This window comes from Chrysemys picta, chromosome 2 (assembly GCF_011386835.1).
Source record: "Chrysemys picta bellii isolate R12L10 chromosome 2, ASM1138683v2, whole genome shotgun sequence".
NCBI classification, from domain to species: Eukaryota; Metazoa; Chordata; order Testudines; family Emydidae; genus Chrysemys; species Chrysemys picta.
In genome coordinates, this window is record NC_088792.1 from 39,437,556 (window position 1) to 39,450,900 (window position 13,345).

At 38.4% G+C, this 13,345-nt stretch overlaps 1 protein-coding gene across 21 annotated transcripts in view; it reads left to right on the top strand.

Annotated features, from left to right (window-relative positions):
* NEBL (nebulette) overlaps window positions 1-13,345 on the top strand; it is a 389,302-nt gene that overhangs the window by 319,874 nt on the left and 56,083 nt on the right. For 19 of the 21 annotated variants that reach the window (XR_010598237.1, XR_010598238.1, XR_010598239.1 and 16 more), the window contains 6 exons: window positions 106-213; window positions 2,276-2,383; window positions 5,513-5,617; window positions 6,825-6,932; window positions 8,375-8,485; window positions 13,104-13,214. The exons of the other annotated variants lie outside the window; for them this stretch is intronic. Coding sequence is in view for 13 of the 19 variants with exons in the window: in XM_065582984.1 (XP_065439056.1) it covers window positions 106-213; window positions 2,276-2,383; window positions 5,513-5,617; window positions 6,825-6,932; window positions 8,375-8,485; window positions 13,104-13,214 (651 nt within the window). In the remaining 6 variants the exon portion in view is untranslated. The remainder of the gene's footprint in view (window positions 1-105; window positions 214-2,275; window positions 2,384-5,512; window positions 5,618-6,824; window positions 6,933-8,374; window positions 8,486-13,103; window positions 13,215-13,345) is intronic. 21 annotated transcript variants of the gene reach the window in all.

Below are 13,345 nucleotides of genomic sequence, written 5' to 3' on the forward strand. Positions count from 1 at the left end.
AGATGGAGAATTTGTCTTCATTTAAATTCATCAGTAATCTCTCAATTCTTCATGCTTCCTTTCAGTGTAACATTTCAATATAAAATGTGTTTGCTCTGGTGGCAGGTTAAATACAAAGAGCAATTCAATAAGGAAATGAAGAACCACCAGTATAACCCTCTTGGCAGTGCTTCTTTCAAGCAAGCACAGATGGCATCCACCTTGGCGAGTGATGTAAGTGCAGTTGTTCTGTGTTCTACCTTCAGCATGTACGGTATATTGATATTGGTATCCTCTAAGCATCATGATTTTCTTGTGAACCAATGATGCATCTTATTTGGTTTACCAAGAGCAACAGCTCACAATATGTATTGTATCTACATCTGCAAGAGCTGGGAAATTGAATTTGGAGTTTAACATGGAAATCAGTTTGAAAGCTGGTTGAAAGTAGAATTCAGAGCCAAACCTATATTTTGTGGGACCCATTGCATAGTAGTACATATAGGGCACCAGTCACTTCAACCCCCACTTATGATGAAGCCCTTCTCCTGCTAGTGCCTACAATGCACCCTTCATAGCCATTTCCTGCCTGCAACCCTCCTCAGGCTGTGACAAATCCCAGCTCCTTGTCTGTGAGGCTCGAAATATTTTGAGGAATTGCTGTGTATGCACATGAACCAGGAGATGGAGCCAAAGTGCAGCATTTCAAGAAAGGAGAGCAGTTCGGGGATTTCATGTATGTCACTGCCTGCTGCAGTCAGACTCAGATGGGAGAAAGCACATGTACATGTGGTGCTACGATGCTGACAGAATGTTTAACAATGCTTTCATGTGGTTAATGTCCTAAATAGGGGCTGTTCTTAGAGGCAGTACTGAGGTCCTGGGTAACTTAGGGGCAGATTGCACATGGTCCCTTTGGTGGTGCACAAAGAAAGGGAGGTTGCAAGGAATCTTACTTCCCCTTTGTGTGGTTTGGGTGATTGCCAGGCACAATTGTGCAGGGACTGCTCCCTCTTTACTCTGTAAAGGCTGCACAGTGCCCTAAAGAGTACAGGGCCCCTCTCTGCTCTGCCCCAGTCAGTGGAGTAAGATCCATAAAATAGTAAAAAAAAAAAAATCATGCCCCTAGCAAACAATGTTACGCTGCTGAAACTTTTTAAGTTTAGACCAGATGTAAGAAAAGAGAGGACGTATTATATCGTGAGGATCGTAACCAGGGTTTTCTAATGTGTGTATGGGGAGACTGGGGAGGGGTTGGATAACTGCATGAAGGACGAATTGGTGTGGGGGGAATACGGTTCTGTTTGTAGTTTAAATGAATTATTACTCAGAGTTCTGTATGTCTAGTAAGGAATGTATCTGTCAAAAAAACATTTCATGAATCTTTTTTGTTGTCTGTATTGTTAGACATACTTGCTGACAGGTATTTTGAAATAAATGACCAAATATAATTGAAACAGGTGTGATTATGTTGTGTTGTTTAGACAAATAAAATATGCAGAATTTTAAAATATTGCACATAGAATTTTTAATTTTTGTTTCAGAATTTTTAATTTTGGGGGGCAGAATTCCCCCAGGAGTAATGTAGGCAGGGTGCCAGGGGGGGCTTGATTGGTTTCATTTTCCCAAAGGGGAAACTCAACTTTTAAAAGTTTGGGAAACACTGCTGTCAGCTATTGGGCATGTGTATGATTTGCCATTTCATCACATGATTAGGTTCTCTCTCATCTAAGGCTCCATTGATTCTTGTTACTAAAAGCAAACTGTATTCAATAAAAATACATGTACAAAATACTGTTTGATTGTGGGGTAGCTGCTCTATAAAGATTTTTTGCACACAAGCAGTTGATGAAAAATAATCTGACTCGAGAGAAGAAAAGCAAGAATTACCAATGGACAATATAAAGTTAATGATAAATTGTCCAATACTGTAGAACAATATTGTTTAAAGATAAGATTCAAATAAAAATCAGTAAAAAGGTATTTCTGATGTATATATCTGCTATAGTTTTGAAAAGTCTTACAAAATCTGATTTGATTAACTTTACCCTTTTTGAAATGTTTGAGTAGTTATCAAAATATTTGCTCACTAGTGGAAAGGAAGCCCTCACTGTATATTGATTTTTTTCAAATAGTAGTAAATGAGCACCACCTAGTGGTCATTGTACATAACTCATGCAAGCACTTTGGTAAGATTTTCATTTTCTTTTTCTTGTTTTTATAGCGTACAGTATAAATAGAACTTGCTGTACATTTCACAAGTCTTCACTTGCTATACTCTGTATTCGGTTTTCAGGTGAAATACAAAAAAGATATGGTGGAAAGTCTACACAATCCGGCTTCAGACCTACCAAACTTGCTATATTTAGAGCATGCTTTAAATGCCAGCAAAATGCACAGTAATGTGAGTTGTCTTTTATAATTATTACCTTTTAATGTACTTATAAAAGGAAAATGTAGTTATTTATTTAATTTACTGCAGAATGTATCACGCATTTGGCATTGTCTTCCTGTTTGTGAATGAGTTTTGATCACAATGTATTATTTCTCTCTCTATTATATATATATATATATATATATATATACACATAGAGAGAGACACTTTGAAGGACTGGTTCCCCTTGCTTCTTATATTTTACTCTGAGTAGGCCTTTAAAGTCCACCTGTAAAGCCCTGCTTCTGGCACAAAATAATCCAGCTATCCAGTTTGAATCTGATTCTTCGCATTACCCTTCTGTGAACTGAAACTCTCCCACAGCTGCTCCTTTTCTAAGTACTTTTTCTTTCTTTATCCCCCTTTTCTTTTGCATCAGTATCTTTCCCCCTTAGCCAAGGTTAAATTCAGAAAGGGAATGCCTATCACTTTTGTACTGATCATATCCAAATCTATAGACCTCCAGGATTTAGGTCCTTCTTCACTTTCTGCTCATCAAATTATTCATCCTTGTTTGGCCTGTAGCTTCCCTCAATTTAATGCATTTTAAATTGATATTTGAATGAGTTAAATGAGCACCATCAGTGTGAACTTTGGAACTTCCTTCTTCTACTTATGTCACATAAGACAAGAACCTAGATGCTCAGCTTATCTTCAAATTCCCTAATGTCTATATATCTGCCTACTCTCACCTCTAAAACATTTTCATCTGACATGATTTCTACCATTCCTTTGCCCAAACAGTGGTTGGTTCCTACATGGTCTCCATCCCTACAACTAGAGACGTTTGTGGTCTCCCTAAAAGTTAACTCTGGACTATGTTTTGTCCAAAAGCTGGTGGTTAATCTTGGCTGTGATCAGAAACAAGAAAACTTCATATCCATCCCCTATAGTAGGCTTCACTAGCTATTTGTCAAGTATAGAATATCTTGGGGTATATCTACACTACTGCACACTCCTTACAGTGGCATGTAGAGTACATACACATGCTGGGGGGCATGTAGTGTATACATTGCATTGTAGATGGTGAGGCACTGCTTAGGTGAGTAGAGTAAAGACACACTTGAATCCTGTGGGTATGTTCACTACATGGCTCTCTACATGCCCAAGCAGTGCCCTCCCCATCTACACAGCTATTTTTTTGCAGTGTAGTCTCCCGCAGCCTCCCTGCTGCCAAAGTCTTTCTCCAAATCAAGAAAAGGCTCCAGCAGTGGCGGAAGGCTCTGGCAGCTCCCCAGCAGGAAGCTGCTGGAACATGTCTGTGGCAACAGGGAACGGCTCTGCCAAGAGGGAGGCTCCACTGACAGAGCCTTTCCCCACTGCCTTCCCCCTGCCAGAGCCTTTCACTGATGCATGTAGCTACATGCACCCTACATGCCACCATCAGTGTTGTGCAGTGCAGATGTACTTTTAGTCTTCAAAATCCTTCATGGTCTTGATCTTTCCCCTGCCCCATCTCTCTGACTTCTTTTTTATTTATTCTCCTGCCTTTCCCTATGCTCCTCAAATTCCATCTTTTTTGTGTTCCTCCTCCTTCTCTCTCCATAATGAACAGCAGATCCTTCTTCTAGTCTGCTTCAATATCTGGAACAGCCTTTCTGCCCCTAATGATCTCAAGATCTATTTTCTTCTACCCTACCTACAGTATGACATACTGACTGCTGTTAAAAGAGCAATTACTGAACCTTTTAGTTTCTACATAGTCCACAGTTCTTCCCTGAAATGTGTATTTCTGTTCATCCTTATCCTGAGGTATCCACACCTATCACCTGTGTGATACATTGTAACGTACACAGTGTATTGTACTTCATGTTTTGACAATGATTTTCTGCAAATAATTATTTGTATGAACGCTCCACAAAACATATTAACGGTATTTTATTGCAAAAATGTAATTCAAGCTGGTGTTTTGTGAGAATAAGTTATAACATTTAGAGGGAAATCCAGAAATGTGTATATATGCACAAATACAGAGTTGCAGATTTTGTGAGAGACTTCATTACATATCTGATTTCAGATGAGAAATGAGATAAAAGGGTCAAGTTCTGCTCTCAGATTCCCTAGATATTTATTGTGTATCATTTGAAATCTAGATTTAAATTTTCACACACATCCAATCTGAAATTTAGCAGCATTATATTAGCTTCATTTGTTCTAATTGCAGAAGGTCTTTGAGATTTGTAACTGAATACACGGAATTTAGATTACAATAGCTTCATTTTCATACAACATTTTGGGGTGAGTGGGATATTTTCTGTTTATTTTGAAAGAGTTTCTGAAGAATGCAAATTCAAATGTATAAAGTGCTGTGTACATATTTTGAAGGGATAAAATTTACCAAGAGCAAAGAGTGCTCTTGCATTATGTACTCAATGCTTTATTTTATTTGGACTTACATCATGTAATCATCAATCAACGGATAACATGGACAAGGTAATAGATCTAAGAGTTCCTATTGTTTTTAATACAATTTAATTTCAAATTAAGACAATTATTTGAAACAGGTTGGACAAGTACAGAATTTGTACTTGTCCAGGAGACCAGTTCTGAATCTGGAATTAAGTATAGTAAGAATAATGTATCCTATCTCAATTGCTTTTCTAAATTACTTTTTATTTAATTTTATTACTTGAGGAATGGACTTTAAATATCCAGGTTCTGCAGAGATAGATAGATATAGATATAGATATATCTTTTTTTTTGTTACCATAAGAGAATATGTGTAAATGTTGTGTGAATTTATAATTATTTTCACTAGAAGGCAAATGGACACCATCAAATATGCTTTCTTGTCCTTTAAGCCTAAATAATATTAATTCTTTATTTTTCACAAGCAAAAATCTTTATTTGTATAAATAAGACAGGTGTTTTAAAAAAACTCTTCTGAACTTTGTGGCTGTTTTTTGCCATTGTTTTCATTCCACCACATGTTTTCCCAAAATTGGGTTATTTTTAATTGTTTAAGATTCAGTATTAGAGTTAGGTACTTTATGTTATGGTATTGAACAGTACTTTGTTATGTTGTTTCTTTTATGCTTCTTTAAATTGAAACCAGTCAATTTTATATCTAAAAACATGCTTTGCTATTCTTTGTTTCAGTATGAATACAAGAAACTGTTTGAGAAAAGCAAGGGGCACTATCATTTTGCCCTGGATACAACTGAACAGATGCATCACAAAGAAAATGCTGTGCTCCAAAGTCAGGTATACACAAATTGTAAATAAACCTTATGAAGAGACAAAAACAGCTTTCTTACAGTTACTGAATCATGCACAAATCCCATGACAAATTACAATGATGTGAAATGCATATAAAGTGACTAGGGTTGCAAGTGGGAGCAGCTGAGTGCCTACATGTTGAATGTTGCAGGAGTGAGGCCTAATGCCACACGTCGACAGGGAAGAGGGTTTTTAAAACTTGTCTTAAATTCAGACACTGCTGCATTGTTAAAAAAGATCATGAAATTAAAATATCTCCCACCTTGAATGTAACATTTTGGTCCTTAACTCTTTCAGTTTCACAGCAGATAAAACCTTCAGTGTCTAGCTTTGTGATGTTTTCCATATCTTTCTCTGATTAGGATGAATAACATAAATGCATGTGGCCATACATGAGCCTTGTCGATAAATCTGAGTTGTACTTTTAATTGATGAGAATGAATGAATTTACAAGGCTCCCAAGCCTAAAGATGTCTGCTTCCTTGCTGCACAAGTTATAATCAAAAAGCATATTACAATGTCCTCAGAGTTATGTCCATCAATATTTTTATAACAAGTTTTAGGGCCAAATTCAGGTTGTCTATACTGCCTAAACATATACAAGAAAAGAGGGAGCTGAGGGTAGACATGGAATAGAATGTAAGACCAACAGCAGGTGTCTTTGAAGCAAAGGGTTAACTCTGGCTTCCTTCCCTTTCCTCTTGTGCAGGTTTCAGGAGAGGGTCTTTAAGAATAGTAGCTGGAGAGCCACAGAAGAAAGTGCCTGTAGAAAGTCAGGTCTCCGCACCAGGTTCTGAGGGGCTGTTGAACCCTAGGCTTGCATGAGCTTTTTGGTTACACCTAATTTGGCTAATGGCAATGTGTTTTGATTTATGGTTTTATATATGCTCAAAAGGTTATTTTTGTTGAGTAAACAAGATACAGTTCATGTCCCTCATTCCTGGTGTCCTCTAAATCCACTGGTCCTGAGCTCTAGAGCATTGTGGCAAGGGCATATGTTACAGCAGAAAACTTTCCCTGGTTTGGATGCCCCAGTACACCCACAGAAAGCTTGGCAAAAACATCCAAGTCAATAGCTCTGAGAGGGGGTTTGACTAGGACAGAATTTTCTTACTCCAGCCCAATCAAACAATCATCACATTTTGTCATCTACTATAGTTGTGGAGAATATTTATTTATTTTATTTTCTTAGGTTAAGTACAAAGAGGATTATGAAAAATCAAAAGGCAAGTCAATGATGGAGTTCATGGATACGCCAATTTATCAAGTTTCAAAAGAAGTTCAAAAGATTCAAAGTGAGGTTGGTGCAATACATGTTTGATTTGCATAATAAGTGATAAGAAGTAGAAAGGGATCAAAACCTGAACTGTGAATCATGACCCCTTTCTCTGTGGGTGGTTTGGATTCTAATTTGCAGATGCAAACCCATGCCTACGATTTAGGTTTCAGGTTGGTTCCATAAGTGGAGGAGACTTATTTTCTGGTTACAGTTTAGATTGAAACAAAATCTTACAGGGACATCTTGTAGAATTGTAATTGAACTTTGAAACATAGCCTTTGTTTGGTCTTGAAACCCAAATCCTGAACCTAATCCACATCTGAACATCACCTCCCCAGCCTATCTTTAATTATATCCTGTGCTGATGGAATTGTTATAACAGGCTTAGAATGTCATCTGTAATATGTGGCAAGCTAGAAATATTGAGATTAAAACTGGGCAGAGCCTATACTAGGTCAGTGGGACCCTAGGTCTATTTACTTTTTTCTCTCCTTCCTGTCTGAAACAGAAACCTGAGTCTTTCATCTTTTTCCTCTCTACTCCTCACCTGGATAACCACTTCATTTAATTTCCCTTCTTCTCTGCTCTGTATGTAGTGAGTGTGTGGTTTATCTGTCAGTATATAGAGTGTGGGTGCGAATACTAATGGTCTGTGCTCATACTGGAAAAGTATATGAGGAAAGGTGGGCAGGGTAAGTGTGTTTCTGGTTTATAAATCCACGGTGTGTAGAAGTAAGGTTGGTGTTTGGACTTCAAATGCAAATTTCCTGGCTTTCCTGTTTTATTAATGTAGTTTTAAAGAAAAATATACTATCTTGATACTTTCTTAACAGATTACTTTGCTCACGTACATCTCCTCTGCTCTGTCCTACCTGCTTCCAAAACTCTGCTCTACAGTTTATCCAAAATGCTGCTGAAAATTCTCTTCCCCCCCCCCCATTGCTTTGGCCATGTTACTTCCCTAGTCAAATCCTTCACTAGCTTTTACTCTGCATCAGGTTCTTGGTCCTTGTCCTCATGTTTAAGAGTCCTGCACAGTTTCAGTCCTGTTTACCTTTCTGGTCTCATTAGCTCCAACTTCCCTCCTGCCTGGACACCTCTCTTTGGAGGCATTCGCTCACACTTTTCTTCATACCTTCTTCCATCGTGTCCAGGTGATTCTTTCCTGTTCCTTGTTCACCAATCAAAACCCCCTTACCATAGTCCAATTCTTTCTCAAAGTGCATTTCTTCCATGAAGCCATTCAGTGCTGACCCAACTAGTAATAGATGTATAAATAATCGTTGTTGTTTAAAAACCCTCTGACCCTAATACAGTCCACTTAGCTTGACCACTAACTTAGTGTCTTATTTATATTTGAATTTGCAGTTTGTGTCTAATTTAGAATGTACTTCCAGCAATATGTCTGTATATGCATGTGCATATAACAGCATGCATCAGTAACTGTTGTTCTGTTTCAACAGAAAGCATATCGCAAAGATTTTGAAGAAGGGCTTAAAGGAAAGGCATCGCTGGATTTAGACAAGACCCCAGAATTCTTGCATGTACAACATGTCACCAAACTTTTGAAAGGGGTAAAGCAGGGGTTTTTTTTTGTTTGTTTCTTTGTTATCCTATAAATGGTTGATAAACAGACTAGCTACAAGCTAATAGGTCATGAACCATTTATGTTAATATTTAGCTGGATAAGAATGTGACTTCATGGATAGAAATCCAGAATCTCAGTGCATCATTGAATTATTAGAACTACTACCTCCACATGATTTTATATCTGACCAATTCAGATTATTGCAACATGTAATTATTATATATTCGAGATAGTGCTCTCAACAGTATCAATACTTTCTAAAGAATCCTGTATGAACATGAAAATTCTAGCATACCCAAGCCAAGAAACTATGTGTTAAATGTAAGCGAGGTTTGAATGAGCTCTCCCCCTGACATCTAGTGATGAGTTGGAGGAAAAGACTTTGGGAGCAGACCCTGTTTGAATAGACATACCTACTCTGCCTAGGTGCCAAGCAGATGGGGTTGCTTTGTCAAAATGATACATTCTGGCTGGCTTTGGGTTACAAATCACCCTAGAATTTGAATGCAGGGATAATGAAATGTTGTTATAATTATTGTACAAGTAAAGGGCAGCAGACCTGTGCTTGGTGTGCCTTGAACTGAACCTCACTTGCTAAGTAGGGTGTAAGGATACCATATACCATTGAGGATGAGAATGGGTGAGAACAGAAGTTTCTGCCTGGTGGTGTGGACTTTGCGTAAAGAGTCCTAGACACCATTTCACCTGCCCCTCTCTAGCATTTGAAGACAGAGCTGATTAAATTCAATTGAGCGTCTCTGTGTCCGGTTGGTGTTTCCTGGAGCTGACATCACTGAGCAGGTCTGGGGCTACGCCTTAGATACTGTGTGGTGACAGTGTTGCAGAGAAAAACTACACAGAAACTGCATTGGCAGTGAGATTCCCCACTGCCTCCTGAAATCACCGAGAGCTGGGTTAAGTGGTGGACCCTTAGGCCTGGTCTACACTGGGGGTGGGGGGATCAATCTATGATACGCAACTTCAGCTATGAGAATAGCATAGCTGAAGTCGACGTATCTTAGATTGACTTAGAATCACTTACTTCGCGTCCTCGCGGTGCGGGATCGATGGCCGCCGCTCCCCCGTCAACTCCGCTTCCACCTCTCGCCATGGTGGCGTTCCAGAGTCGACAGCAGAGCGATTGGGGATCGATCACTGCCTGCCGATCCGGCGGGTAGTGTAGACGTACCCTCAGAACGTGACGTCGCAGAGAATGGCAGCAGAGAGACAGTGGTCAGGGGTGGAAGAGAGACAGTGGCAGCTGTGAGCCAGTTGCAGACGGGGGAAGCATCAGAAGCATTGCTTAACACACACCCCGCCCCAGGGTGGGAGGTGAACCCCTGAGAATGCACCCCTGGACTCTGGGTCTTCACTAACCAAGGACAGCCAACTGTGAGTGGGCAGCAGAGGGAGGGGGTGGTGTGTTAAGGCACATCAATTTGTTGGACTTTCACACCTCAAAGAGAGAAACTGAGGCAAAAGACACTGCCCAGTGCACTGTGTGGTGGGTGTTTGCCTATGGTCACATAGTTTTGAATTGTGGTTGTGATGTTTTCTCAAATTAATATTGGGTCCCTTTACCCTTTTAATATAAGTTTTATTTTGTTGTACACAGACTCAGTGCTTGCGAGTGGGGAAGTATTGCCTCTTAGAGGTTCCCAGGGGCAATGTTTAGTTTTCCCAGATTACTGGGTGGGGAGTCAGGCCAGTTCTATTTTGTATTGTTAAGAGGAACCCCCTAGATATTAAACCCAGCCCTTGTTGTTCCCAACTCCTCCTGATGAAAGGGTTACCTAAATGCATTCTTTATGAAGGCGCCAGGTCTCTGGAACTTGCTCCCGCCTATGGTCTGAAATAGCCCAAATCTGGTGACCTTCTGGGCATGCTACAACAAAAGTCTATTTGATAGGATTTTGGAAAGGGCTGAAGATACACTTCTCAGAATGATGAAGGGGTGGAAAGGAGTGTTTGGGTGGCTGGCAGAATTCCCTTTTGAATAATTGTTTTAATGCTGTTGAAGTTCTGCTCCAGTTTTAATTATTCATTAGGGTACCAAGAGCTTTGTATAGCTGACTTCTTAATATTACTTAAATCAAAATAATTGTTACATCCAACACATATGAAGCAGCGAAGTAAAGAAAATGAAAATCCATAAAATATAGCTCTGACCATAAATGACATGGTCTGCTTTATGCATTTCTTGTAAGAAGTTGCCCAACCATTTTCCTTATTACAGCTGTTGCTTTAATATTTGATTGACTTTCTTCATGTGCCGTTTCTGAAAGATGAATATGAAATAGTAAATTAAATCTTCACTCTCAAATAGGAGATTTCTTCTGATATGTTGTAGAAATAAGGGTTTAGGATACCGCTAAAACGAATTTCTGTGTGGATGCTGTAACATTTTTTTCACTGCTCAAAATCCTCCTACCAATAGTCCCTTTCCTTGTACTATTAGACAGCTTTGTTTTCATATCAGAACAGAGTATTAATCTGGATAAATTCCATATACTGAACATATTTGTTTGACCAGATTCAGCAGTATATCAGTATTTTTAATTTCATTTCATGCGTATTTAGGAATAAAAAAGTCAAATCTGTCCAATATCATCTACATAAATTTGAATTATAACATAAAAGTGTTTAGATTTGTCATATTAAGAATTAACATTTCTACCCTATCCATTTAAGCAGAATTGAAGATGCCAAAATTAAAAACATTTTCACCCTTCTTCTTTTGAAGGGTTCCTGCTTTGATTTTTTTTTTAAATAACTGAATAAGTGCATCCCAGTTTTTCTCTGGGAAAAGAGACAGTCCTATTTGCCTACAAATTTTCTTAAGAAATCCTGGTCTAAGATGGTATGATGTTGTCAGATAACATGCCTTTACAAACAATTCATCCTCTGGTAAAATGATTTCCTCCCAATGGGTCGAATGCTACTTGAGCTTGGTTCAAGATACAGCTTCCTTTGGCAACACCGTTTTGTGCACTTAAGACACTCCCATGCTTATTATGTCGGCCTACTCCCCAAGGAAATGTCAGTTTGCATTTTTCCTTAATGGAGTGCATTAAATGATTTCCTCTCTCTCACCTTTTAAACTCACCCCTCACCACCAGAGAAATAATCCTTTGTTTGTCAAAGGGAAGGAGAATATGAGCATTAAAGCAACATTTAGGCACAAGTTTAGACTGCTGAGTTCCAGATAATGTTATCCCCACATTATCAAAATTCTATTCCAAAAAATAAAAAATCAGATAAGCCAAATTATTAACATTTGTTTGTCAAGTTGTACGTTCGGGGATCTATTGCTTAGTTGTTATGTAAAGGTTCTTCTTATACTTTAAGGAAACACCATGGTTTAGGAAAGTAAGAGAAATCAGTTATTTCATTTCTTAAATAGGCAATAAATTCCTCATTCATTTCAGAATACTTCATGTCTTAAAAAGGCAATAAAACAATGTGTCTGCTCAGTTGCAATCTCTTCTGTTGGTGTCTCCTTGTGGAGAGCACTCAGCAGAGATTACATCTGTTATTACAATGAGACCCGCTTTCTGTAGAAACACAACTTCTTCGGGGGGGAGAGAGAGAGAGAGAGAGAGAATTTAATTATTCCCCATATTAATGGGAGGATCTTCCCGATTATCATAGATGATCCTGATAATTTACTGATGTTAAAGGGAAGCTTCTTTAATGCTGGGTGTATCCTCTTTTGTTTGCCTTAAATAAAGGGCTTGTGAAAGGACAAAGCTTTTTGCTAAATTCTGTGAAATTCAGTAAATAAAGGAAAGCTTTAATTCATTTACTTAAGAAGCCAGCTGAAAAATATTTGCTTAAAATCTCAGTATGTCTTTTAACCCACTCACTCTTTTTAAAAGGGAGTTCAGAGAGTGTAAGTAAAAACCTTAAGTTTGGATTAAAGCATCTTTTTGTTGCCTGTCATCAGTTCACATCGCTCATCTGGGAATACAGGAGAGGACGGAGAACCAGCTGGCCACAGCAGCCTCCACTGTGCTTTTAATTTTACATAGAGCACTTGGATAGTATGGCAATAGTAGCTGCTAAATGCTGATAGATACTATCTCAGTGCAGTGTCTGAGTGAAATTGAAGTCAGATGGTGGGAGTTTTGTGGAACATAATTTACCAAATAGGCAGGTTACCAGCTCTTACTATCGTTATTTAGGGCATCTATCCTAATTGTGATGCCATTAGTAGAATGGGGCTGAAAATGTAGTTTGCTAGCCACCAATCTATCAAAGCTGCCATCCACAGGAAAGCCCACAAAGCGAAGGTTATTGCAATTAATACATACGAAGATCTACAACCCAAGGCCCTTATACAGATGAGGTAGTACTGTATAGGGGTGGAACGTTTTTCAAGAGCACACAGCAAAATAAAAGGCTAAATTTAAAACCTTTTCACTTTTGGTGCAACATACCTTTTGATTTGATAATTTCCAATTCTGTTTTAACTATGATAAATGTACTTCAGCTAATTCATATTTCATAGAAAATTTCAAAGAAAGGCTTCAAATACTTAAGAGGCATATCTTTTCAAGATCTTGCACACAATTAAAGTGGAGATTTTTTTTTTAAATCCTTAGAAAGAGTATAGAAAAGATTTGGAAGAAGGGATGAAAGGAAAAGGACTGACAGTGTTTGAAGATACTCCGGATTCGATTAGAGTGAAAAATGCAGCCCAGATACTGAATGAGGTATGTTTTGCTGGTGAAGGTTGTTAATGTAGTGGAAAGTTCAGTCTTTACAGTGCACCCTCTGGAAAATATTCTACATTTTTGCATAATTTAAATGGAAATACTGTATGTTTTGAAACTGGTGGAACCTA